Source organism: Phalacrocorax aristotelis, chromosome 1 (genome assembly GCF_949628215.1).
Source record: "Phalacrocorax aristotelis chromosome 1, bGulAri2.1, whole genome shotgun sequence".
NCBI classification, from domain to species: Eukaryota; Metazoa; Chordata; class Aves; order Suliformes; family Phalacrocoracidae; genus Phalacrocorax; species Phalacrocorax aristotelis.
The window spans coordinates 101,259,519-101,284,215 of record NC_134276.1 but is presented as its reverse complement, the minus strand read 5'-3'; the positions used below and the strand labels follow the sequence as shown (position 1 = coordinate 101,284,215).

At 43.4% G+C, this 24,697-nt stretch overlaps 2 protein-coding genes across 2 annotated transcripts in view; one reads left to right on the top strand and one right to left on the bottom strand.

Moving 5' to 3' along the window:
* The window catches only part of SIM2 (SIM bHLH transcription factor 2), a 61,593-nt gene that overhangs the window by 5,389 nt on the left and 31,507 nt on the right, over window positions 1-24,697 (top strand). The window contains exons 3-5 of the mRNA XM_075100293.1: window positions 3,871-3,953; window positions 6,839-6,928; window positions 13,217-13,325. Of these exons, the coding sequence (XP_074956394.1) occupies window positions 3,871-3,953; window positions 6,839-6,928; window positions 13,217-13,325 (282 nt within the window). The remainder of the gene's footprint in view (window positions 1-3,870; window positions 3,954-6,838; window positions 6,929-13,216; window positions 13,326-24,697) is intronic.
* LOC142051989 (uncharacterized) lies at window positions 1,675-2,986 on the bottom strand. Its single transcript, XM_075081851.1, has 2 exons — window positions 2,587-2,986; window positions 1,675-2,349 (listed from the first exon to the last, which is right to left on the bottom strand). The coding sequence occupies exons 1-2, from the start codon at window positions 2,984-2,986 to the stop codon at window positions 2,051-2,053; spliced, it is 699 nt and encodes a 232-aa protein (XP_074937952.1). The 3' UTR covers window positions 1,675-2,050.

Genomic DNA, 24,697 nt, shown 5'->3' with positions numbered 1-24,697 from the left:
TTGCCCTAAGCCTAAACTCTGCCCCTCACCCAGGGCTCCGCTGTCTCTCCCACCTCAGGGGGTGACAGCCCCCCCCCCACCCCATCCAACCCCGCGGACTCGCCTAAACGAGGGAGCCAAAGCCAGAGGGAGGGCAGGGGCCGCCCTTCGCCCCGGCCCCGGCGGAGACCGGGGCTGGCAGCTCGCCGTCCCCCCCACCTTGTCCCCGTCCTCCCGCCCCCCCGGTAATTTCCCCTTTGCTCTCCCGGCCGAGGGAGGCACAACCGCGCTGGGGGAAACATCCCCCGGGAGAGGCGGCGCTGAAAATCCCGACGCTTGTAGTTGACCCAGGTTTCTTGTGAAGGGCGGCTATTGAATAACGCGGGGGGACCCTGCGCTCCGGGGGAGCCGGGGAACAATACAGTAGGCACAAAGGAAATACTCCAAGTTACAGGGCAATCCGATACTTAACATAATACATCGCTAAGTAATTCTTTTAGCAGAATCCCAAGCAGAAAAGCTACCGGGCTTTCAAACGTGTGCGTACGAATTTATATATTTGGAGAGCAAAGGTGGGAGTTGTTCCCAAATATTTCTAGATCTTGTTACGGTTTAACTCACACCCCCCGCCCCCCGGCAACTGGGAAATGGTACAAAGTGAATGTTGAGGTTCTTTAAAAAACAGCCAGCGATGTCAAAATGTGGTGGTGGTGGTGGAATCGTGCCGGGTTTGCCGAAGGGAGGAGGACGTCTTCCAGCGGCAAAATCGCGCGTACTTCGGGGTGTCTGTGCAAAAACCCCTCTCTGCCCCTGGGACGCCGCTGTCGGAGCCGAACCCGCCGGCCGGTGCCCGAGGAGGGGTTGGCGGGCACAGATGCCACCAGGGCCGGTGATTTCCCCCTAACGCTAAGTTGCCTGCCAGGCATCCCGCTGTGCCCGTCCTGCCTTGCTCTCCCGGCACTGATCCCGTCCCGGTGGGGACGGGACCGGCGGCCGTTACGGACACCGGTAAACGGAGGGCAAACGAGGAGAGGGGCTCATCCCGTCCATGTTTGCCGACGGCGGGGTGCCAGGAAAGAGGAGGTTTCCCCTGGGGCCGGCGAGTCACCCTCCCCGCAGGGAAGCCCTGACAGCTCCTGCCCGCCGGGGCGGGCTCTGCCGCTAAGCCCGGCTCCGGCATTCCGGGCTTTAGGCTACCGGCGGCGCCCGGAGTCGCCCCAAGACGCTGGCGCTAGGCCATCCCCTAGCCTCCAGCAGGGCTCGGGGGCCAGGCCACCTCCACGGGTGTCCCCAGCGTTTGCAAGGAAGGATGCGCCAGCTGCTCGCTCGCTCCCTCACAGGGAAATCGCCTCTCCGGGCCATTACCAGCCTGGTAGGTAACCCGGGCTGCACCGGCGCGGTTTCAGACGTTTCCTTGGAAATGACCTGTCGGGCAAAGGCACCGGCTGCACAGCCGGCCGGAGACCCGCAGCCTTCCCCGGCCGGGGCCACCCCCGGCAAACTCCCGCCGCGTTTAAGCGCTGGAGGAAAGGCTCGGCTTTGTATCGGCAGCTCTTTTGGCCTCGCTCCAGTCCAGTGAGTGAAAATGTGCCTTATTTACTGGCTGGGCAGGAGCAGCTCGCCTGAGTCTATTGCATCCATATGTTTACGGGACGTAGGCTGCGCATTTGCAAATCTCTCGGAAGACAAGTTAATGGGCGTTAGTCCTTTATCTGTACGTCAGGTTTTATTCATTTCGTTTCCACCTTCAAAAGGATCTGCCGGTGCATTAAATGATAAAATAATCGGCTTTAAAATAAGCTTAGACGAATGCCGGGCTGATCCACCAAACGCGTTTACGTTTGAGGCGAGTTCGCAATTGCGACTCCAATTTACAATTTCAAAGGGAACAAATCTGCGGAAGCAAATTCTTTTTTTTTAAGTCCGTCTTAGGAAAGGACCTCAAAAATAGTGGAGATCTTGGGGATGCCGTGAAACCGTACCTGGCCAGCCGTGATGGACGGGACGGAGCAGATTGCCACGCACAGGTGCGGTTCGTTCTCGAAGGGCTTCTTCGTGAGTGGCTCAAATACTAAATCTGCTTCGTCCTTCGGAAAGTTAGGGCTCGTTTCAGGACAGTTTTTACACCGCTGTGCCTAAGCCCCTTGATAGGGTTACAGTGCCATGTTTCGAGATTTGCAATTCGCACATCGAAATAAGGGCGAGCCGCGCAGCAGCGGGACTGGCTCCGCCGGCTGCATTTGTTACCGTCTTGGGAAAAAGACCGCAGGATGTCTCTGCCATCCTCAAACTTTCCGCCCCAGGGGAAGCAGTGTTTCAGCAGAAAGAACTCTTTGACGGGTCCCTGGAAGTTTAGGAGTCTTCTCCAACCTGCGAATTGGGAAATGGCGTCGAAAAGTGCGACTTTTCGTTTGGTTCTTCAAAGCAGATTTCCCACTGCATGGCCAAACACTTCTTCCGGAGAAGGGAAGGTGTCCTTCCCCTACCCACGGGAAAGTGCGGCCGCGCACCGTGCGCTTCTGCGGCGCGCTTTGGAGCGGGAGCCGCTGGGGCAGCAGAAGCGACGGACACGGGGCAGGGAGACAGACGGCTCCCCTTGGGACTGACCATGGGCGCTGCTGCTGCCTTGAGACGGCAGAAAGGAGGCGTCGGGGCCGGCCGAGGCCGCCGGGGTACCCCGCCTGGCGCCGGCAGCCGCGGGCTCCTTTGCGCTCGCCTCGCGGAGCGCGGCGTGGGAAGAGGCTCCGCTGACACCGGGGCACGGCCAGCACCGGCGCGCTGGCAGCACCGAGCATCCCCGCCCTTCACCCGCCACCGGCCCTCCCGCAGCGCCTCTCGGCCGCAGGGAGGCACGGGCAGGAACACCCCGCGGGTTCCGCGGCCCCTCAGAAGCCGTGCTGTAGCCCCGAGGGCTTGACCCGCCTTTTCTCTCCTTTCTCTTCAAAAAGGAGGCATTAAATTGGTGCAGTCCCGTCCCTCTTCCCCCCCACCCCCCTCCCCGCCCCATCTGTGCGCCCTTGCGGGCAATGGCGCGCTGCAGGGCCTGCCGTCAGCTGCCGACATGAGCCTCCAGCTCTCCGGCTGGCACAAGTAGTGGTCTCAGCTCCACCGGGGAGCTTGGTGCAAGCCTTCTTCACGTGGAGGAAATGAAAAACAAACAACCAAATCCCAGACCAAGCCCCCCACAGCCCAGCTCCATCAGTGACCCTCCACTGTCACCTGGCAGTGCCGGGTGTCACCCAGCACCCCGCGGGCAGCGCTGGGGCGGAGCGGCGGGGCCGGGTCGGGCCTGTCGGGTCAGCGGGTCCGGAGCTCGGCCCGGTGCGGGGAGCGAAGCTGTGTGAACGCGACGGCACATCGCTCGGTCACGTCCGTGCGCAGGTGAAGGGGCCGTCGGGGCAGTTCCTCCCCGACCGAGCTCCCGCCCTCTTTAACCTCCTCAGCCACCTCCCCAGCCGCGACCCGCTTTGGCCAGCATGGGGGTCGTCGGCACCGGCAGCCCCGGGCAAGCCCCGCTCCCGCACGGCTGGCGGAGGGCAGCGGGGCGAGGGGGCCGCGTCGGGCAACGCCCGCCGCCGGGTGTCAGGGGCCGTCCTGCCGCGCCTCCCGCGGGGAGCACGCGTGGCCGGGGCCGTAACTGAAGTGCCTCTCACCTCCTTGTGCTTTCCGACTGGGACCCGCGCTGGGCGTCAAGTGGCCTGCGCTGTGCCCGGCAAGGCTGCGGGCAGGCCGGGTGCTCCGCGCCTGCCTCCGCGGAGGCTCCCCCCGCGGGAGAAGGGTTGTGGGTAGGAGGGGGAGCGGGCGGGCTGCGGACAGCGGGAGTCCCGCCGGGGAGGCAGGGTGGGCCCGGCTCCGCTTCCCGCTCTAACCAGCTCCTTGGTTCCCTTGTAGGTCTGGGCGACGCCTGGGGACAGCCAAGCAGGATAGGGCCCTTGGATAACGTGGCCAAGGAGCTCGGATCCCATTTGCTTCAGGTAGTGGACGCCTTCCTCCTCTCCTACGCGCTGCGCATCGGAAGCCTGGTGTTGCGGTGTGATCAACCGCCGGCCTCTCCTTTTCCACCGCACCGCCAGAGGAGCCTCGCGCCGGCCGGGAGGGGAGAAAAACCGAGGCACCAACCACTTCAATTATTTTTGTTTTGTTTTCGCGTTTGATATTAGCAGAAGTAACAGTTTACTGTGGCACTAATGGGCTCTCTGTGCACGCCAAGCCTCTCCCAGCCGTAAAAGCGATAGCCAGTACGCTCCAGAGGTGCTGGGTTTGTCCCGCAGGCAGCCCCCGGCGAGCGGCGAAGGGGAGGGCGGTTAGGCCGGAAAGGTGCTGAGCATAGGGGCTTGTTTTCCGCCGGTCACTCGGGAGGGGAAACCTGTGAGAGCAGGGGTCCCCAGGCGGGTTGGGGGGGAACATCTGGATTAGATCTCCCGTGGACGTTCCCACCTGAAAACACCGTTGCTCAAGATCCCGTTGATCGCTCTGGAATTCCTCTGAATTCCACCCCCCGAGTAGGAGAGTGTAGGAAGTAGCTGGGGCGGATGTGCCAGCCGGAGGTGATGGTGGTGGTAATAATTACATTTAGCTCTTTTTTTTTTTTTTAAATATATGTGTACTTAATATAGCAAGGGTTTTTCTCCCCCGATTTTAAAGACCTAGTAAACCGTACTCGTTTAAGGGCCGTTTTTATTGTGGGAGGTTAATTCCTGGTCACAGAGCTGGAGCTCTTTTAACTGTTCGCTCGTCCGGGGACAAAAACTTCCACACAGAAACTCTCTTCGGGCTCTGCGGCCGCTTCCCACCTCCTCTCCCCGCCGAGTCGCCCACCTTTGTCCCCTGCTAGCCGGTGGCCTTCGGGGCTCGCCCCGGCCGTTGGCCCCAACGGCAGCCGCCCGCCTCGCGCCCCGGCCATTGGCGGCGGCGCCCGGCGTGCCGTGTGCAGCCCCCTCGGGTAGCTGCCGTTCCCCCCCGGGCAGAAGCAAGGCGCGTACTCCGGGGGAGGCGAAGAGGCGGCGGGGCGGGCCAGCCGGGAGAGCCGTGCGAGGCCCTCCGGCGTTTGAAATGCCGTGCGGGGTTGTTTATTTGTTGTACGGCAGCCCTGCAAAATATCACCCGTTCTCCACAACTGAACAGAGCGCGCGCTGTCGGTAGAGCGTTTTGAAGCATGCGTCACTGACCGCATATAGTAAATGCTAATCGATACGTTTCATTCAAAATGATCTCATGTGGAGGTATTTCTAGCCTTGAAAATTCAGTTTTAAGTAGGTGATGTCCTATCAGAATGACTGGCCTACCTAGAAAATACATATCTAGTTATATCATAAAAATCATCGTTGTTGCACTTGCTCCTCCTCCCTGTTGGATCTTTTACATTTTGTCGGGCATTAAATGAACTTAAGTAACATTATATGCTAATCACCTGTAATACTCATTTTACAGTTCAGTTATTTCTGAATTACGAATGCTCAACATTTTAATAAACCCACATTTACCGTAAACTTTTTTTAAAGGTTCTCAGGCTGAAACCTTACATGTGAAGTTTCAGCTTCAATATGCTTTTCTGTATCAGAAATTTAGAGACCTACTGCACCACATAATGCAGTCATGGAAGCACTGACACGGTATTAGTTATGATACCGGGCAGAGCAATTGCAAGATGACAGTGTTTAAAAGCAAAGTTATGGCTAAGGATGCAGTAATTTATTTCCCATTTTAATAGTTCTACAAAATTTAATTTGTGTTCCAAAAAAGAAAAAAGCGAAGGCAGAGAGTAGTCTGGTTTCAATTACATGCTGTAGAATCGTTAGTAGGCCAGAGAATAATTTGGAATATTTTCTTATTGGGGCAGCACTGTAAGAACATGAAGCACACAGAATTTTATTGCTTCTTTCCTGGTTCAGTAACTTAAAGGATGAATTAAAACAGGCGTTTCTTTTATCTGTGTACTGTAAAAACTTTTTTCTACTTAACATATATTTTCCGATGACGTTCATATGTATGTGTTGATCAAGACTTCCTAAACCAGTTAGAGATAATGGATACTTTTTGACCAAGAATATCAGATACTTTTGAAAAAAGTCCATCAAATTGGGCACTGAAGAGTCAAGGTACCCCCAAACTCATAGCCTCTATGTATGTGAAGATATTCACATTATCTTTTCTCATATGAATGGTATATGACTAAACTCAACTTCATTTTTTACTCACACAAGTAGTATCTATCTTCCAGTCAATATCCCATCAATAGGAATTTGTAGGATTGGACCTCAAGTCTGCATTACGTATTACCGTTAGTCGAGATTCACCAACTGTAGGGATATACATGAGTAAATATTTCTTTTCAAGTGTGATAAAGTTTTGACTGCCGATTTGCTTTACTTACTTTCCCGAAGTTTGCATAGCTACATAGCAGGCAGCCCTCTGTTCAGGAAGACATTATTAAAAATATAGTCAGAGAAATGTAAAGCATTGCTTATGGTATCATTATATATATTGCAAATAGTGGTAAGCTGTGTCTGCCAATTATACCATAAAAAATGGCTTGCGTAGTGCTAGACTTTCCCCTAAGTACCACATAGCTCAGGATTTGTACTAAGTACTAAAATAACCAGAATCAACAGGAGAATGTTAAAGTGAAGCAGTAAAGCTAGCATCTGTAGGGGGAATGAATTGGATTTCACAATGTGTGCATGTCACAGAGTTTCTAGGGACAGCACTGGATAAAGGTTTCTGTTCCTTAAATTTTGCTGCTATTTGCTGCTGTTGAAGTTGGATAGCAATCTTCCACAGAAGACTTCAAACATTTTTTTCACGGTAAATGGTTTAAACAGAGTGCTTGCTTTTTACCCTACGTATTTCTCTTTTTCAGACTTTGGATGGCTTTGTTTTTGTGGTAGCATCAGATGGCAAAATAATGTACATCTCAGAAACAGCATCTGTACATCTTGGCTTATCTCAGGTATGACTGATTTATTCTGTCTATCTGTTAAATACAGATACTGGATTTGGAACCTATTGCTAGTGTCTTGCCACGTATATAAAGTCATTGTTTTTTAGGGGTATTTGAAGCTTTGACTTTGTTCTCTGACTAATGGCCTTACTTAAATATTCAAGTTTCCTTTACTTACAACAACATCACGACTGTCTTTATATCTTTTCTTGTTCATTGTATTTTACTCCTCATTACCTTTAAGAAGGGTAATAAATAATATGATATTGCAAATCGCAGATATATACAGAGCTTGAAACCCAAACCTATTGCCTGTGTGGTAACGCTATACGTCTGAAATAAAGTTTAGAATTCAAGTCTATATGTTTTAGATTGTGTGAGATATTGAGACTTGCTATGAAATAGAGAGGAAATCTGATGTGGAACATGAGTTTTATGGTAAATGTGCTTTAGGAAAAAAAGAAAAGGGGGGCAGATTTATGAGTGTTCACATGGAATTCAGGGTAGTTTTTCCTGAGTTTTTCCAGCTCAGTGGTCTTTTCAGTAAAGCGTTTTATATGGTTGTGATAGAACTCATAAAACTCAGTTTACTACTGTTCTGCACAAGAAGTATAAGGGTTTTTTATTGTTGTGTTTTGTTTTTTTTTTTTCTTAGAAGGACATTTCTAATTTTTTGCCTTCTTGGGATAGGCAAGGGCAAACAGCCTGAATTTATTGCAGAGTGCAAGCTTCCATACCTTTTCGTGTAAATGTATTACAGAAATTCTTTGGTAGCACCTGACCTAAAGCTTGCCAAAGCCCAATAGAAAAACTCCTAATTAATTTCACTGTATGAGACTTGCAAGAAACAGAACTGTTTCTTCAGAACCATTTGCAGCTCAAACACTTCTCAGAGTTAAATAAAGTGAAATAAAGACTTAACAGCAGAGGGAAGGAAAATGAGGAGATGAAGGTGAGAGAGCACCGGATGTTCTGAAAATGTCTGAGGAATATGCCCTGTGGCTATTCCAATAAACAGTGAAGGGGCTGAGTTGTGGGGATTATATGTCTTCTTTACCTTTGGAGGTAGCTAGTATTTTTGGCAGAAAAACTGTGAAGTTCTTTGGATGTGTGTTTATAATAGTGGTATTAGAATTAATAGCTGTGAGAAAAAACAGAGCTCTAAATAGCCAGGCAAAGCAAGTATATCATCACATAAACACCACTTCTAAACCCAAAGGCAACTACAATCCCTGTTTTTGTAATCTCTTTTAGAAAAAGTAATTTTGAGAATCAATATTCTGCACAGATACTTTTTTCCCTGCCAACTTTTAAAAATGTGTCCAGGGAACATTCTTAGTTCAAGCAGTTTGTTCAACTGAGTCTGTTACCGTGCAGTATTAGTTGTTTCATAACATTTAATGCATGTTCAAATTACTTTAAATATTGCTTTGTTTCAGAATAAACTTTCCTAGAGAATGGCCATATTTTCTACTCTAAATCAACAGCGTTATTAGAAGTTTTTCTCACCCGAACTTTTGAAAAGATCCACCACACTGCTGACTGCTTACATGTATTCATTTAGTCAATACAATTATTCCAAAGCACAGTGTGTTCCCATCTGTCCTTGCTGAAGTGAGTCTCATTGTCCCATGCTGCTTGCTGTTTGATAAGTGCTAACTGGTCTTCCTGGTTTTGTCCAGAAATTGTTTCTTTCTTTTCTTTCTTTTTGAGGAATGTCAAGTCATCAGATCCTGTAGGTCTCAGTATTATCCAGTCATCTGGTGAAATTAAAGAACTATGGGATCAGTAGGGCACTAAATAGACTTGGCCCCATTCAAGGAGAGGGGACTGGAAGCGTCATACAGGCTTTAGTCATATTTAGCCCTCAAGCCCTTATGGCCCTCTGCACAGACTGAATTCCCTGTGCACTGCACATGTAAATATGTATAAAGCCTTAGTGCAAGAGGTGCTGAGGAAAACTAGAGGATTTGGTCATATTGCTTAATGAAGCCAGTTTAATAAGCAAAATCACAAATATTTCACTTCAGCAGAGATTTGTAAATTAATGGACTGTATCCTTGAGCTCCCCAGAAAGCTATAGAATGGAGAGGACAGCAGGATGTGAAATTTAAGGATGTGTTTTAGACCCCCAAAACACCAAGTGCTCCAGCAGTTTTGCAGCACACAGTTTTAAATTTATAAATACAAAACTCCAGCTAAACAAGGCAGTGTTTTTTCCCCCCTCTTTCCTCATACTGTTTTATCATCTAATCTGTTTTTGCTATTTCTCAATGTTCTATTTTTGAAGGGACAGTTTTGCTTTAAGTAGTACTAGCATTAATACTAGGCTGCTCCTATGCACTAGGATATTAATATGTTAACACTGGGATATTCCAGTAAGCTTCCCAGGGCTCTAAATGAGTTCTTGTTCCTGCTTCTCTGGAAATCACTGGGAGTTTTGCCACTGACATCAACAAGAATGAGATTGGTCTGTAGAAGCAAATTCTGCAAGTCTCCCTCACCAAGTCATAATCCCACACTATATTTCCAACAAGTGCTCTTATAGAGCTCCAGCCAATACAAGCTGAGACCAGAGTGATGATGATTGTAGAAAATCTTTTAGAGTGTGCATAGAAAGGCCTTTTTATTAAATAATTTGACAATTAACTAGTCCACACATCAATTTCCAGCTAAAGTGCAATTTGTTTAAAAATATATATTTAAACTAAATAAAAAGTCCATTTAAAAATATTTTGCAGGATATTCTTGGACACGTACTACAGTAGCCTTTATCTTCTAGTTGATCTTGAATTTAACTTTAGCAGAAGGAAATTAGAGCTTCTGAATAACCTTCCACTGGCTGGTGTAGTTAAGCTAGTTTAAAATATTGAAAACAACATTAAGGATTGTTTTTCAGTGCTATTTCGCTCACTTCTGACTGCAGCATCAGAGAATCAGAAACAATGTTTCTGGAAAGGCTACATCTTCATTTGTGGACCTATCACTTAATTTGTGCTTTGAATTTTTATCTGCATTTGCTCTCAACTGTAAGAGTAAATATTTCAAATAGTGATGGGTGGGACCCCTTCCTCCATCAGATTTCAGCTGGCCTCAGACCAGTGTTGATCTGAGTTGTACTAGCTGAGAGAGTCAATTCCTTGCCTGTTTCTTTCAGCGGATAACAAATAGGTTCAAATTCCCTAAATATTTTTTCCCCTTAGAGTCCAGAGATACAGAACAGAGAGGAAAATCCTCTTCAGAAACAATGGTGAAAGATTTTTTTTTTTTAATTTTGAAAGTTTGGAGCTTATTCCAGCCATTTTCTGGGTCCACAAGGGAGCCAAGCTTATCTTTGACTTTTGATAAGTCTTGAAATATTTAACCACAAACATCTGAACTTTTCCAAGGGTTTATTTTACTCTCATCAAATAAATATATGAAAGGCAAAATATGTAATTATTTGCTCTAGAATCCATCTACTTAGTCCTCTGTGTTTATTATGAATTGTTTCTTGGCAGGAAAAAAATGTGCAGCTGAGTTACACATAAAAAGCCTCTTAGTAGGAAACAGCAATATTTGGTAGTAAGCAGGTATTTACAGATATTAAAAAGCTGCATCAGGGAAGCTGGTTTAATAAGCCTGAGGCATGGCATTTTAGGAGGTTTATGAATTGAACCATATAATTTATTTTTTTACGTTTTCAGTGTTTCATTGTAGGCTTTAAAATAGCATGCATGCACTATGTGTAGCAGGAGACTGTGGTCAGTTTCAAAATTATGTATACATATTTGGTTATTTGACTCTTACATAGTCCCCATCTCTTTGCTGACGGCTTTATGTTTCCACTTGCATTTTTACAGTCAATTTTGGTTTCAGCGTTGTATGTTCACCTCCCGCTGATTTTGCTGGGGTTGCAAACGCATACATCAGAGTAGAAAATATTCCTATGTGTATAACGAGAAAAACTAGTCATTAGTTTGACAAAACACCTTAGTTTTGAATTTTAGATATAAACCCTAGGATACAAATTACAGTTTGGATAAAACTGTGACCTTGGGTCCAGTCCTGTGAATCCTGTGATCAAATGTGTATTTCCAAGAGTAGTCCTTTTGAAATAGGTAGTGGCTTTTGGAAAAGCAAGAGATACCCATAAGTTACACTTTGTAAGAGAGTAGATGCATGTTGATGTGGTTGTGATTATACTCGGTGACAGCAGAGACGCAGCAAGATCTTTTGGATTACTACAGTTGATGTTGCTAGTCAGGTTGGTTGGTGCTGTTTTTGTAAGAAAGTCTTTATACTGAAGGGAGAGATTGTTTACATGTTGCCACCCATGAATGATTTTTTTTTCTTTTTTTTTTTTTTGGAAGCTGTATTTTCCAATACAATTGTTTTAATTTCAAAGACAAAACATACTCTTCAATAAAATGACTATTAGCCAAAGATAAAATAATAAAAACAGGGTCATAATTGTTACTGTCTTTGGTTTGAACACTGACAACAGTTGTGCATTTTTGCGACGATAATAATTTTTTTCCTGTTCTGGTTTATTAAGCATATAGGCCAATGAAATGCCCATCACCATAAGGACTCTTAGATTTTTTAAAGAATCAGTTTTAGGTGATTATGATATTTATGGAGATAGCTATGGACATTTAGAAGATATTTTTCCCCATGTAGTTAAAAACAAACAGAAGGATTGAGAAAATGAGATTGTATATTCTCCTTCCTCCCCCGCCACTAAAGTTTGAATGTGGGGTGTTACTATAACAGGCCCCCACCTGTTGCAATCCTGAAAAGGAACAGCCAGTGCTTTTTAAGAACTTTTAGAGAAAATTTCATAAATGAAACAACATAGATAATCTGTCCTCTCCTCTCCTCTCCTCTCCTCTCCTCTCCTCTCCTCTCCTCTCCTCTCCTCTCCTCTCCTCTCCTCTCCTCTCCTCTCCTCTTCCCCTCTTGTCCCCTCTCTTCCCTTATTTTCTTCCTCTCTTTATCTCTCTTTCTTCACCTCTTTCTCTCTGCCTGCCTTTCTTTCCATCTCCTCTCTCCTTTTTGCTCTTTCTTACTCTCTTTTTTTCCTTATTCAGTTAAATTTTTTTCTGGTTAGAATATCAAATCAGTGTTGGTGTTTTTGTTTTTGCACAGAGGGTTTGTTGGAAAGAAGCAGTGGGGAATAGATGGCTAGAAAAAAGGTTAGTTTGCATAGTCTTGGGAAGAGACATTCCATGAATAATGCAGAAAATGGAACGATGAGAAACATTTTCAGAAAAAGATTGCTTTGTGGGGTAGACAACTTCATTTATTCCAAAGAAAAGGCAACTCACACATCTTAGCAAATCAGTAGGATTGGCTCAGAATAATAGGTTAAATTACTTCACCTCTCAGCTGTCTCTGATCTTGGGGGCCCAAGGCACATCAGGCCACACTGAACAATTGGGCAGCCTGACACTAATTTAAAACACAGGCTCAAAGTATTGGTCCACTCCTTAAATCAATTACTGCATCTATCTGGAGACTTTTGTTGGTGAGTTTTATACGTGGCAAATAGAGTTAGCAAAAAGGACATACGGTGCACGCCATTATTTTTTTTGTGCAACTGTTATTATGGGTACGACAGTGGGGAAGACAAAAATACATTCTTGTGCAAGCAAAGTTCAAGTGAGAAGAGGGGATACACAGATATTTAAGATAGATCTTGTCTTTACTGTGCATGTTTACTTAAAGCAGCAAACGCTCAATCCAGTGCCCGTGAAAATCTGTGGAAGTCTGCCTTTTGAATTCACTGGTTACCGTTCTGAGCCCTTCGCACAACTGTGGATTGAGTGTAGTGGATCGTCTTTGAAAAGACACAAAGGAATTGTGTAAGTCTAGTGGTTTGGCTCTAAAGGCTCAGCTGCCAGCTGAATGCAGGTGATAGTTTCTGGGAACCTGCAAAACCATTATTTTTTTTGATGCCTGTCTGCTTGAGAGACATTAATACAGTTCACAGACATTTTATCCCATTTTGTGGCAATCTAACGTTTCTACAGCTGCTCTAGTTTATCACTTCATTTGCCTGCTCTCTCTAATAGCAGCTCTTCAGTATCCGGTTCATCGCCAGAAATTCCCACAAAAGCGTCTATAATATTAGTTCCTGCCGAAGAAGGAATTAATTCAGTTTAATGGGTATAATTTGGATACATTCAACTCATGTTTTAAAAATGGTGTGTAGTTATCCAGATGCGGTGTATGCAGGTTACTTAAGAGCACTTAGGGGATAGGAGACAAAAAGAGTCAGCTGCATTGCTTCATGTGTTACATGTCTCTTCACAGGTGGAGCTTACCGGTAATAGCATTTATGAGTACATACATCCTTCTGATCACGATGAGATGACAGCTGTTCTTACTGCTCACCAGCCTCTCCATCCACACCTCTTGCAAGGTACTTGTGTGATCTGTGATCAAACTACCATTGAAAAACTAAAAAAAGTAACAAGCCTAAGCTGAAATGTGCCAAGTTCATATTTATCTCATATGAAGCTATGTACGTGAATGGAGGAGAAGCATGAACTTGAAAATGTGACTCAGGATTATGCTTTGTTGTAGTAAAGGGAACAAGGTATCCTAGATTAAATAATTCTTTTCATGCCATGGAGTCCATGCAGTTTTAAACAGGTTTTTAGATTTTGTCCTGTGGTCATTTCATCTCTTATTTTGTCATCACTGCTGAGGTTGCAGGAATGTTGCAGTGGTCTAGCTGTGCACAGCTGCAGCTATGCGGTCTTAGTGGAAAAAGAAAAGAATAATACATTAGGCAGTTGGGAAATAGGAGGACACTTTTAATGTTTTAAAAACAACTGTTAAATCTGAAGCTTGGACAAAAAGCCAGACCTAATCCCTCCACAGTAGGAAGAGCAAAAAAGGGTTTTGTAAATGACCTACATTTAGAAACTCTCATTTAAAAAAAAAAAAAAAGATCTCGCCAGGAAAATAATGTCCTCTTGCCTTGATACTGGATTACTGATTCACCAAGCCTCTCCACACATCCTGTTCAGGTGCTGCAGATGATTCACCCACGCGTACCCATACAGCATGATGCTAAGCTGGATGGAGTGTCAGGGAAGACAGCAGAACTCTTATTGATTATGTGAACGCCTGGATCAGACTGTCCACCCTGGCTGTGCTCAGCCACCACACATAAATATTAACATAACCCTTTGTGTATTAAGTTGTTATTTCAGTGTTGTAAATACTATATAACTAACAAAGATATGCTCATCTTTGCACTATCTTCTTCAGTAGTTTTTGTTTCCTTGGGGGCAATTCTTTGAACTTCAAAATATCAGAAATAATCTGGCTCCATCATGTACAATGTGCTTTCACATATATTTCATAATTGCTTAATCAGTTGGAGCTCACATCCTGCTAGTTTTTACTGCCCTTCCTAAGGTACAGCTCCTAAAAGCATGAGGAGCTTTGGGTTCACACTACAATTCTGTTTAGGATCAGGCATTTTTTTTTCAGTTCTGGTGCCTGTGCATTTCCTGTACTTGGTGATCTCACCACGGTTCTGACTGCTGCGATTCCATCAGCGTAGAACCACGTACCCTCTGCATGCAGAGAGGTTTAATGTGCCTGGGAGCATGTGCACTGCTCTGAGTGGTGTAAATGGAAGAATTATTTTAGCCTCCTTCTCTTGTTTTCCTCCCCAAACAGGTTGTCTTGTGTACCCCTTGGTGTCTTGAAAAGCAAACACTTATTTTTCTTGGACTCTTCTGATTCTAGTAGTTACTTGACTATTTCATAGTTTGCTCATTCCTCTGTCAGGGTTTGTTTTTCTTTAATGTTGACATTTTTTAAACAACCTAATTTTTCTCCTAGTTCCTACCTTACTGGTAAGCAGAGGGGATACCTCTGGTTAAATCCATTACTTTTCATGCAGTTCTGCTGGTATCCAGAATTGGTAGTAAGACTTTTTGTACCCACTCTCTTGACAATGGCAGTATCCTCCTGGTTTTGTCACTTTTTAAAAAATTTGTTAGTTGGACATTTTTTTCAAATTTAAAGTCATGGACTTTAAATTGGAATTAATTTCTACATCAAATGCAAATATGCTCATAGCTTTTCCTGTCCTCTGTTGAATATCATGACTCTGGTTTAACAGAACCAGTGAGACAGCACACTAGTACTGCCGTTCCAGAGGGGTTTTTTCATTCAGAACTACGTACTGCCTGTTCTTGCTTACATTTGGCTGTCTCTGAGTGCTTATCTTGTCTGTTATCATTTGTTTTCTGAAACAATCAGGTCTCTCTCATTTACCTACTTATGGTCAAATTCTTGATTTCCTTAACAAATTATCCTCACCACATGTGAAGTGTAATTCTGTTCTGGTTGTGTTTGAAAAGAACTGACACACAATTGAAACTGTTAATTTCAGTTTACTTGCAACTGTTTCGGTCTGAAATTCTGCTGATGGTATAATTAGCCCCAGATGTATGTCTCATTCTCTGTAGGTTTCTTTACCTCATTCTACATAGATGCTGTTTGTTATTAGCATCAAAGTCTGGTTTCTCAATAGTGCAAAGGTAAAGGAAAATTTACCTTGAAATGTGATCCATTTACATATGTTTTGTTTTGTGTAAAATTTTGTGTAGCAGAGGAAATTGATAAAAACCTCAAAACAGCAGCATCTTATATGGATTTCTAGACTTGGAGAAGACAAATAAAGGAGTTAAGCTGTGTTCTGGTTTGTATAGGGATTATTTTATGCAAGTCTTACTTCTGCGTGTCTCTTCCCCATATAATGCATGGCGCTGAGTGTATTAAAATACCTAGAATCCATAGCTAAATCTTTTTAAAATTAACAGAGCGATCAGACATTTATTTACATTTGTCTTCCCTATGCCAGTAGTTCCCTTTTATGCAGTGTATACATTTTATACATATATATCTTGGGATATAACCTGAAACTACCTGGCCTACAGAAATCAGAGCAGGTTCCCTATTTTTCTTCAGTGAAGCCCTGAAACTTATTTAATAAATGACAGGAATGAAGCAACTTCTGTCTGTATCTTAGTTGATATTTTGAATATTTAAATAAAACATGGAGTTCTACAAATAACTTAGGACAGAGGGAAGTTGAGTGAAAGTGGCTTTATTTTCTAATAAAGAGGAAAACAGACTTTTTAAAGCACTTTTATTTTGTCATTTCAGTTTGATTTTATCTCTTTTAATCTTTTAAAACACGTCCGAATCATCAAGTCACTGGTGGAATAAAAACTTTCCTTTTATACCATTATTACATTATAGATCTCTACAATCTGTGGTATTACTCAGGGGTAAAACCAATATTGCACTGCAGACACAGACGTTCATAACACAAATTTACAGCTTGGCTTGTGTAACTTCACTTCCTCAAGATGTGTTCTTCAGCTAATTCTCAGATAGGTATATGTATTTTTAGGTCAGTTGCTATTTCAGCAGTTGTAGCTGGATAAGATCTGTTCTGACAGAAATAAAATCACAAATGTGAACATACTTATCTATACTTTGTGGTATTCTGTTACTGGTGTTGAATTACCCAGAGTACAGATTATTTTTGACCTTTAGATCTATAGCATTCATAAATTTTGATGCTATCCCTTTATGTATTTTTTTGTTAGCTTTTTATCTTCCTCATTTTCCTTCATTATTTTCTTCAAACCTCCCCTTGTATTTCCAGTGCTTCATCAGTTCCATAGAAGCTTTTCTGCAAGACCAAACAACATGAGAAAGGTAGAAGCTTGGCAGCTGTTGAGCTCTAGAGATCTTACTTACATGAGTTAGGTTGGATATTAGGAAAAGGTTCTTCCCCCAGAGGATGGTGGAGCACTGGGACAGGCTTCCCAGGGAGGCAGTCACGGTGCCAAGCCTGACAATATTCAAGAAGCATTTGGAAAACGCTCTCAGAGATATGGTGTGAATTTTGGGGTTGTCCTGTGCAGGGACAGGAGTTGGACTCGATGATCCTTGTGGGTCCCTTCCAACTCAGGGCATTCTGTGATTCTATGAGTTTTATTTCTCAGGGAAATGCAAATTGTTGCTCACTGCATAAAATCAGACAGAGCGTAGATTTTTTTTTTAATATAATGCTCACTGTCACATTGTTTTTCTTCAGATATCTCAGCCTGGTACTCAAAAAGTGATACATTAGTTAAAAAGGCGGAAGCCTCCTTAATTTATAACTTTTAATATATTTTTTTTTGAGTTTGCTCTCGGCTTCCTAACGTTTCAAGTAGGACAACTTCAAACATAGAGGGTAGATAGATTGTTTTTTTAAAAGACAGTGAAATTTTTTGAATAATCACATGCTTCCAGAAGCTGAGACTTCATAGCAATATGAAATGTAATAAAAATTGGGAAAGTGGATGTTGGTGAACTAGCTGCTGTGTCACTGAAAGGCAGGATCTCTGAGAAGCATGTAAAGGTCATAAAGGACAACCAGTTCCTTGCGAGTTCCTGTTATGAAGCTGTGGCAAGAAGGGATAATGGAAAGTCCTTGTGCATATGAGCAGGGGAAGAGTGAATAGGAATAGCAAGGATGAATAATTGTATTCTTTATACAGTATTAGCGAAATGGACACTGGATTTTTCTGTGTAATTGTGTTGTCCTCTTTAAAAAAAATGGCAAATTGGAGAAAGTACAGAAGAGAGCCGCAAAAAGGATTGAAGGACTGGAAAGGCTTATAATGAGAGATGAAAGAACACCATCTGTTTGGTTTATCAAAAAGAAGATTGGGAGGTGACTTGATCACTGTGTGTGCATATTTGCAAGGGAAGAAAATACTCGGAACTAAAGGACTGTTTTAGAAGAAAAAACATATCAAGGACCAATGTCTGAGAACTAAAACCACAAAGGCTCAAATTAGAATAATGCATACATTTATAACTAGGAGTTTGATTAACCACAGGAACAAAATACTGAGGGAAGCAGTGGTTTCTTCCTCTTTTGATGTCTTCAGATCAAGGCTGAATGCCTTTATAGAAGATACGCTTTAGGCAAACAGAAGTTACTGAGCTCAGCACAGGAGTAACTGGCTGAAGTTTAATGAACTACAATGTACAGGTTACACCTATGATCTAATGCTCCTTTCTGGCCTCTAAAGTCTACAAGCTATGACTCAATGAAAGCCGTAAGCCCCATGATCTGTGCAGGCTTTGGAGAATTTCAGCTTTAACTTACAAAGTCTTTAAGCTGCCTTTTTACTTGCATGACCAGCATTGAAAATGTAAAGCAATATGTACTGATCCCTTGCTCTGAAAGAAGCCAACAGCTGGACTCTCTTTCTGAGGGTAGCTGGGGTGGGAAAAAGAATAATCTCTCTCACATGCACATTAAAGGTAGGGTATGCCTCAGCGAATCACCTCACATGAGTCTTTAGGCCAGTTTTGCACCAGTTGTAACAAAACAAATCCATTATATTCAACCGGGGTGGGTTAGCATAAAAAGAAAAAATAAAAGAAAAAAGACAATAATTTGGTGTCTTTTCCAGATGATGCATACTGGCTGTGCTCAGATCTCGGATGTCTTCACTGGCCCTTCATGCCTTTCCAAATATTGGTTAATGTGTTTCTAGTCTACAGCATTTTAGTGTGTTCTGACTTAGTTTTGTACCTGTGAAGCCTTAAACCTCAGTTTTGCACTCCCTATACAACCTGTACCTGTTGCATAGGCTGATATCAAGATTCCTGGGCCTCTAGCCTAAGATATGCGGCACTTAAGAAACAGGAATGTGGGAATTGTTTCATGGTGTAGGGCTACGAATCTGATTTCTTATGATGTAGAGAAGTGGTTTTGATGCACTCTGTCTTTCCTTGAGCACTTAGAGCTCTGGAAGCTTTTTTTTTTTTCTTCTGTTTCTTCAAGTAGTGGAACTAACAAACTGGGTCCACTGGATGAGATTCTCCTGCTGGGGCAGAGGGTAGTCATCCAGCAGGGTAGTTGGGCTCCAAAATGTGGGGACGATAAGGTAACCGTAGCTTCTGAATCTTGGAAAACTGCAAGGTTACCTTTATGTTTGACTGTAGAGACTCAGTGCATGCTGAGTTAGTGTGGGAGACCTCACAGGCTGTGGTTGTGGTGCTATGCAAAATTCTGCCCAGCCAACAATATCTCCAGACCTTGATAGAGGCATGTGAGGAGCTTGACACTTTTCTCACCTCACATATGGCATAAAACTAAATGTCTGTCAGGCTAGCAAGCCTAACCTGCTGCAGCTCAGCAACAAAGCATTTTGGTACTAGCATGGTGGCGGAGTACAATGCTGGCAACGTTTTGTGAAGCAACTGTTTCAAAGTGCCTTGTCCAGAGGTGATAAGCATTTCGAATGTGTCTGAAATAGTGGCTGGCTTTCAGGGACTGAATGCTGAGGATTGTTGCACACACTATGATAAGTCATGACCTTAAGCCCTCAAATGATGCTGCTGTCAAAAATGTGTCTGTACCAACCATTTCTGCAGAAAGTTTTCTTTAACAGCTAGCAGCATAGGGTGGTAGGCTTGTAGCAGGATAGTAACACTTACTGAACCATATCTATAAGAATAAAGAAGAACATTTTTATATGAAGTATCAGGGTAGTGCAAGCTGGGTATGGCTAGTCAACCCATCTGTCGTCATTGCAGCAGAATACAGGCTCGTCCAAGTGTGTATTTGGAGTCAGACATAGTGTGTCTTTTATTGGTTTCATATGCTTTTTCTGAGATTTTAATCCTTTAAAACGTCTATAGCTTCCCAACTTTTGCTGACTTGCACACCAAGGCATGGTGTACTAAAAGCAGTTTATTAACATTCCCTGGAGCATACAAAGGGAAAGAGGAACACTGTAGTTACTGTAGACGTTCCAGTCTGCTAAAAACTGGATAGTTCTTATATGATTAGTTATAAGCCTAATATAAGTTGCACAAGGAATGTGTAATACATTGTGTCAGGCTTTCTGCCTAGTGCCCTGTTGAGTTTCTTCTCTAAGAAAAGTTTGGAAGCATCACTTACAGGAGCAAAGGCAAATTTGAGCAAATGCTAGCAAACGGCTGAGTTTGGATGACAGGAATGATAACAGAGACATTTACCCTCTGCAGCACTGACAGGATTCTGAATACAGTCAGGACACAGCACAAACTGTCCAAATGGGGAGGAAATTTGGGCAGCTCGTGCAAGCTTGGAACTCTAGGACAGAGGCTAACAACCAAACTGATTGCTTTCCTACCACAGCAACAGAATTACCAGGGCAAACCAAGTCAGCCCACAAACTTCCCTTTTCAACTTCATATGCGCATAGGAACTTGCTCTTTCTATAAATATAATTTGCAATTTTGCCATGTAAGGCATTTATATTTTATCATTCCACTGGTGCCATTCATTTGCTAAAAAGATTAGTATTCTCAAATACTTAAGCCTGTAACCTGCATGTGAATATATCATGCTGCAGTGTAATAGGGAGAAGGGAAAGTATGTCTGTTTTGTTTCTTCTTTCTGGCTTGGAATCAGTTTTGGCCACACATACCAAGGAAGGACAGGGAAATGTTGTTTTCCTACATCCCTTTGCATGCATTATTTGACCTTGCAGAATAGTTTTAGTCACAACCTCACTTTTGCACTGTTCTTTCTGGCATAGCGATAATAAAGGTGGTCAGTACACACTAGGTTTACAGGTCTGACTCCTCATTTCCCACTAACTCATCTCCAGGCCTGATTCTGAACAGGCTCCAGGCCTACTGTCTGGTCATGAGGAAAGTCCACTAAAGGCATTTGCAAGCACCTTCTCAGGCTGGCCCTGTTGGCCAGTCAAGGACTACCTTAACACTGTGTGTGCTATTACACAAGCATCTCTTTTGTATGTGCCCTACAGTGCTTTTACCTCTTTTTTTTTTGTTCTAGAAGTTGGTCCCGCCCTTGTTCAGAATTAAGGGATAGAAATTGTGGCATTGTCTCTCTTGCATCTCACATAAGCTATAGCCTTGTTATGCTCACAAGAGACTAGCCAAGATAACTCGCATGCTCTTCTAGCTAGCAACGTGCTGTGTGAGACCCAGATGCTTTGCAGATTACACAAGAATAATAGAACATGTGTGACTTTATAGTATAGAGGAGGTAAGATGAAAATAACCAACTGAAAGGACAAAACTACGCAGAGTGTTTGGAGGATGGGCAGTGAAGTGTTATCCAGACATGAACTTGTGGTATGTGTGTTTCCACCCTGTAAAACAGTCCAGCAGGGACATGGAGTGCAGCTTACCACACGTGCGTGCCTTGTCTCCAGAGGAACGCACTAACTTGAGGCAGGCGCGTGTCTCTCCATAAGTTGAATGGGAGGGAATGTAGAAGCAGGTGACCACGTGCACAGTGCTTTGGTCTAACTGTGCCCTTTGAGAATAGTTGTCATCTCCTACACTATAGCTAAAATACGGCATTGCACCCAAGCTGCCATGTAGTGCAAATGTAAATCATTAGCTGTGTTAAGAGCTCCCAGCTCTTAACTTCATATCTGCTGCTTTGTATCTTTCGTAGCGGCAGATAAGACATACATTCTTAAAACAGCGCATGGTGCAGCAGTGTGCAGTTTGCATGCTGATGTATATTAATTTACAAAGTGGTTCTGCAACAAAACAATGCCATATTTTGCTGGTGTCAAAACCCGGGAGCTTTAGGAAAGAGATATAAAATAGTAGCTTTTACCTTAGAGTAAATAAAAGCATGAGAGGTGAAGCTGTGGAAAAAATTATGACTATCTTTTTTCTCCATTCATTGTGCAAGCAGCACGCAAACCACAGAATTTTGTGACTGTTTTCTTTCAAAAGAGCTGAAAGATGGAGTGGAAAGCAAAGACGGATTTCATAGTGGCACCCCCAGGGATGGACAATTCTGGCTTCCATAAAGCTAACCATAATTTCACAGAAATGCTTGGAGAATCCTGTTTGGCAGTCGTGTGCAATATAAGTGAATAAATGCACAAATTCTTTACCCAAAGTAGCAAGACTCATTTTCTTTACCATGACATTTATTCTGTTTATGAAAGTAAGAAAATACAAATCTGTAAATATAAACAGGCTATTTTATTCTTTGCTAGTGCTTGCAGTCAAACTGTATTGGATGATATACTAAGCTAAGAAAAGAAAAGGGACTAATGGAGAAGGCATACTTTGTAGAAATGGTACTCAGTGCTGTGAGAAAGAAATACATCTTCTCTAAGTCCATGATAGCAATGGTTTTCTATGCTCTCCTTCACAGGTTGCTGCGTTTCAGCTCTGTGAGGATGTTAACATTCGGATAAGTTTGGGCTGGGATTTGAATGAAGCCATTCACTCTCTGCCTCATTAATAGCTTTTACTGAATCTACTCAACTACATTGTAGCAGTGCTTCAGGGAGGGAGCCTCTTAAGATCACCAGGCATCATAGTAATACATTAGTATAATAGAAAAACTTCCCTGAATCTGATAAGGGAAACATGGAGTTTGGCTAAAAAATAAACAGTGATGCAATTGAAATGGATGTCCTGGACATGGGTATGGACTCTGACTTGCAGTGCCTTCCCCTATAAAAGTCATTATAAATGATACCTTAATTTTATTAAAATATCTGCTAGTAGACATATTGAAAAAGTCAGGATCTCAGTAACCTCAGTTACACCCTTCCAAAGAAGGGAGGCAGAAAAGATAGAGAACTCTGCTCAAACTATGTAACCACGTTGATCAGAACTAGTATTTTACTTGCATCAGTTTTCATTTCCAGATAATACCAATCACTGAGTTGGGAAAAAATTGAAAATTGGAATTCGAGGATAGAAACTGGGAGTCTCACAGGTCATTCTTAAAAAGATTTCAGTAAAAGCTGCTGGAGCAGTAGGGAGAGGACAATCACTTTCAAATGTTAAACATTGATACAGGGCAAACAAAATCAGAAATTTGCTATCATAAGTAAAGCCATGTTATAATAAATACTGGAAGTGGCTGGAATAGAAAAATAGACCTGTGATCGTGTTCCACATAACTGGATAAAGAAAAGCACTATGCCAAAAATGGGAGGGTAAACATTTAGAAAGAACCCTAAAGCTCTGCTTTTCATCTCTAATTCCTGTGGCAGATAAACACAATGTCAATAAGTTCTGGGAAATGTTAAGAGCTGTACTAAGATGGTTGGTCTGCTTTTCAGGAAGCTATCATCTGAGTCTTTCAAGATACTTAGCAATTTAGAAGTGGGGTTGGAGGTTTCTTTTTAGCTATAGCAGCTATTGGACTCTTGACTCATCTTCTGAAAAGATGTACAAACTTTGAAAATTATTCAACATACTTATGAAAAGGAGGATCAATTTCCCAATTATTTTTAAATTGTTTGGGAGAGGGAAACAAGTCATGTTCAGGTAAAGAGAGAAAATAGATGCTGACGTGGAAAGTGAAGGGGAAGATGGGAAAAGCAGACCCATGCTGCAATAGTTATACCCGTAAAGTAAAACTATGTTAGAATCTTTCAGAGCAATATGCAGCTGTTTGTCAGAATTATAGGTGGCTATGGCAAATGCTAGAGAAGGTGCAATTAAACAGACAAATTTCATTATGTGCAGTGGACTTGCTGGAAGAGTAGGTATTTGAAAGAAATGGTGCTGAGTAAGAGATAAAACAAGAGTGAAATTTAGCATGAGTTGCAACAAAATTTGCCATCTCCATGTGGTGACTGTTCACTTTTTTGAAACTTCAGGTGACTGGGAAAGGAGTGGCTGGAGAGTAGTCCTGCAGAAAGGGGTCTGGGGGTGCTGGTTGATGCTGGGTATGGCCCTGGCAACCAAGAGGGCAAACTGCATCCTGGGGTGCATTAAACGCAGTATAACCAGATGGGCAAAAGAAGCGTTCATCCCACTGTATTTAGCGTTTGTGCAGTCTCACCTTGAATGCTGTGTGGAGTTCTGGGCTCCACAATTTAAGAAGGATGCGAAGGCCCTTGAATGCCTCCAGAGGAGGGCAACAAAGCTGATGAAAGGGCTGAAAGGCATGTCGTATGAGGAGCAGCTAAGGAATCTGGGTTTGTCTAGTTTTGAGAAAAGGAGGCTGAGGGGTGACCTGATTGCTCTGTAAGGTTTCCTGAGGTGGGGAAGTGGAGAGGGAGGTGCTGAGCTCTTCTCCCTGGTATCCAGTGACAGGACACATGGGAACAGTTCAAAGCTGCACCAGTAAAGGTTCAGACTGGACATTGGGAAGCATTCCTTTACCGAGAGGGTGGTCAGACCCTGGAACAGGTTTCCCAGAGAGCTGGTCAATGACACAGGCCTGTCGGTGCTTAAGAGGCATTTGGACAATGGCCTAAATAACATGCTTTAACTTTTGGTCAGCCCTAAAGTGGTCAGGCAGTTGGACTAGATAATCTTTGTAGGCCCCTTCCAGCTGAAATATTCTATTCTATTCTATTCTAGTCTAGTCTAGTCTAGTCTAGTCTAGTCTGCTTGTTGCCAGTTTTCCAGTTTTTCAGCTTGCTTCTGGAAGCTGTAGTCAATGGGGCAATAAAATATATAATACCTCCTGCAGTGACAAATGTGAATTTGTCTCGAATATGAGATTGTTTTACTCCAATCTAAAATATCCCCAATATCACACTGTGTGAAGATACAGTTGTTTCAGTGCCAGATGTTGTGAAGTTACAGTCAGAAAGTTTACTGTGGGAGACATTGCTATGCTTATTGAAGTCTCCTTTTTTTCTTGCAGCTCTAAAAATGCTGTTTCATAAATACATCAAGTTACATCCTTACAAACACATGCAGAGTACATATGTGGAGATTACAGTGCTGTAGTAG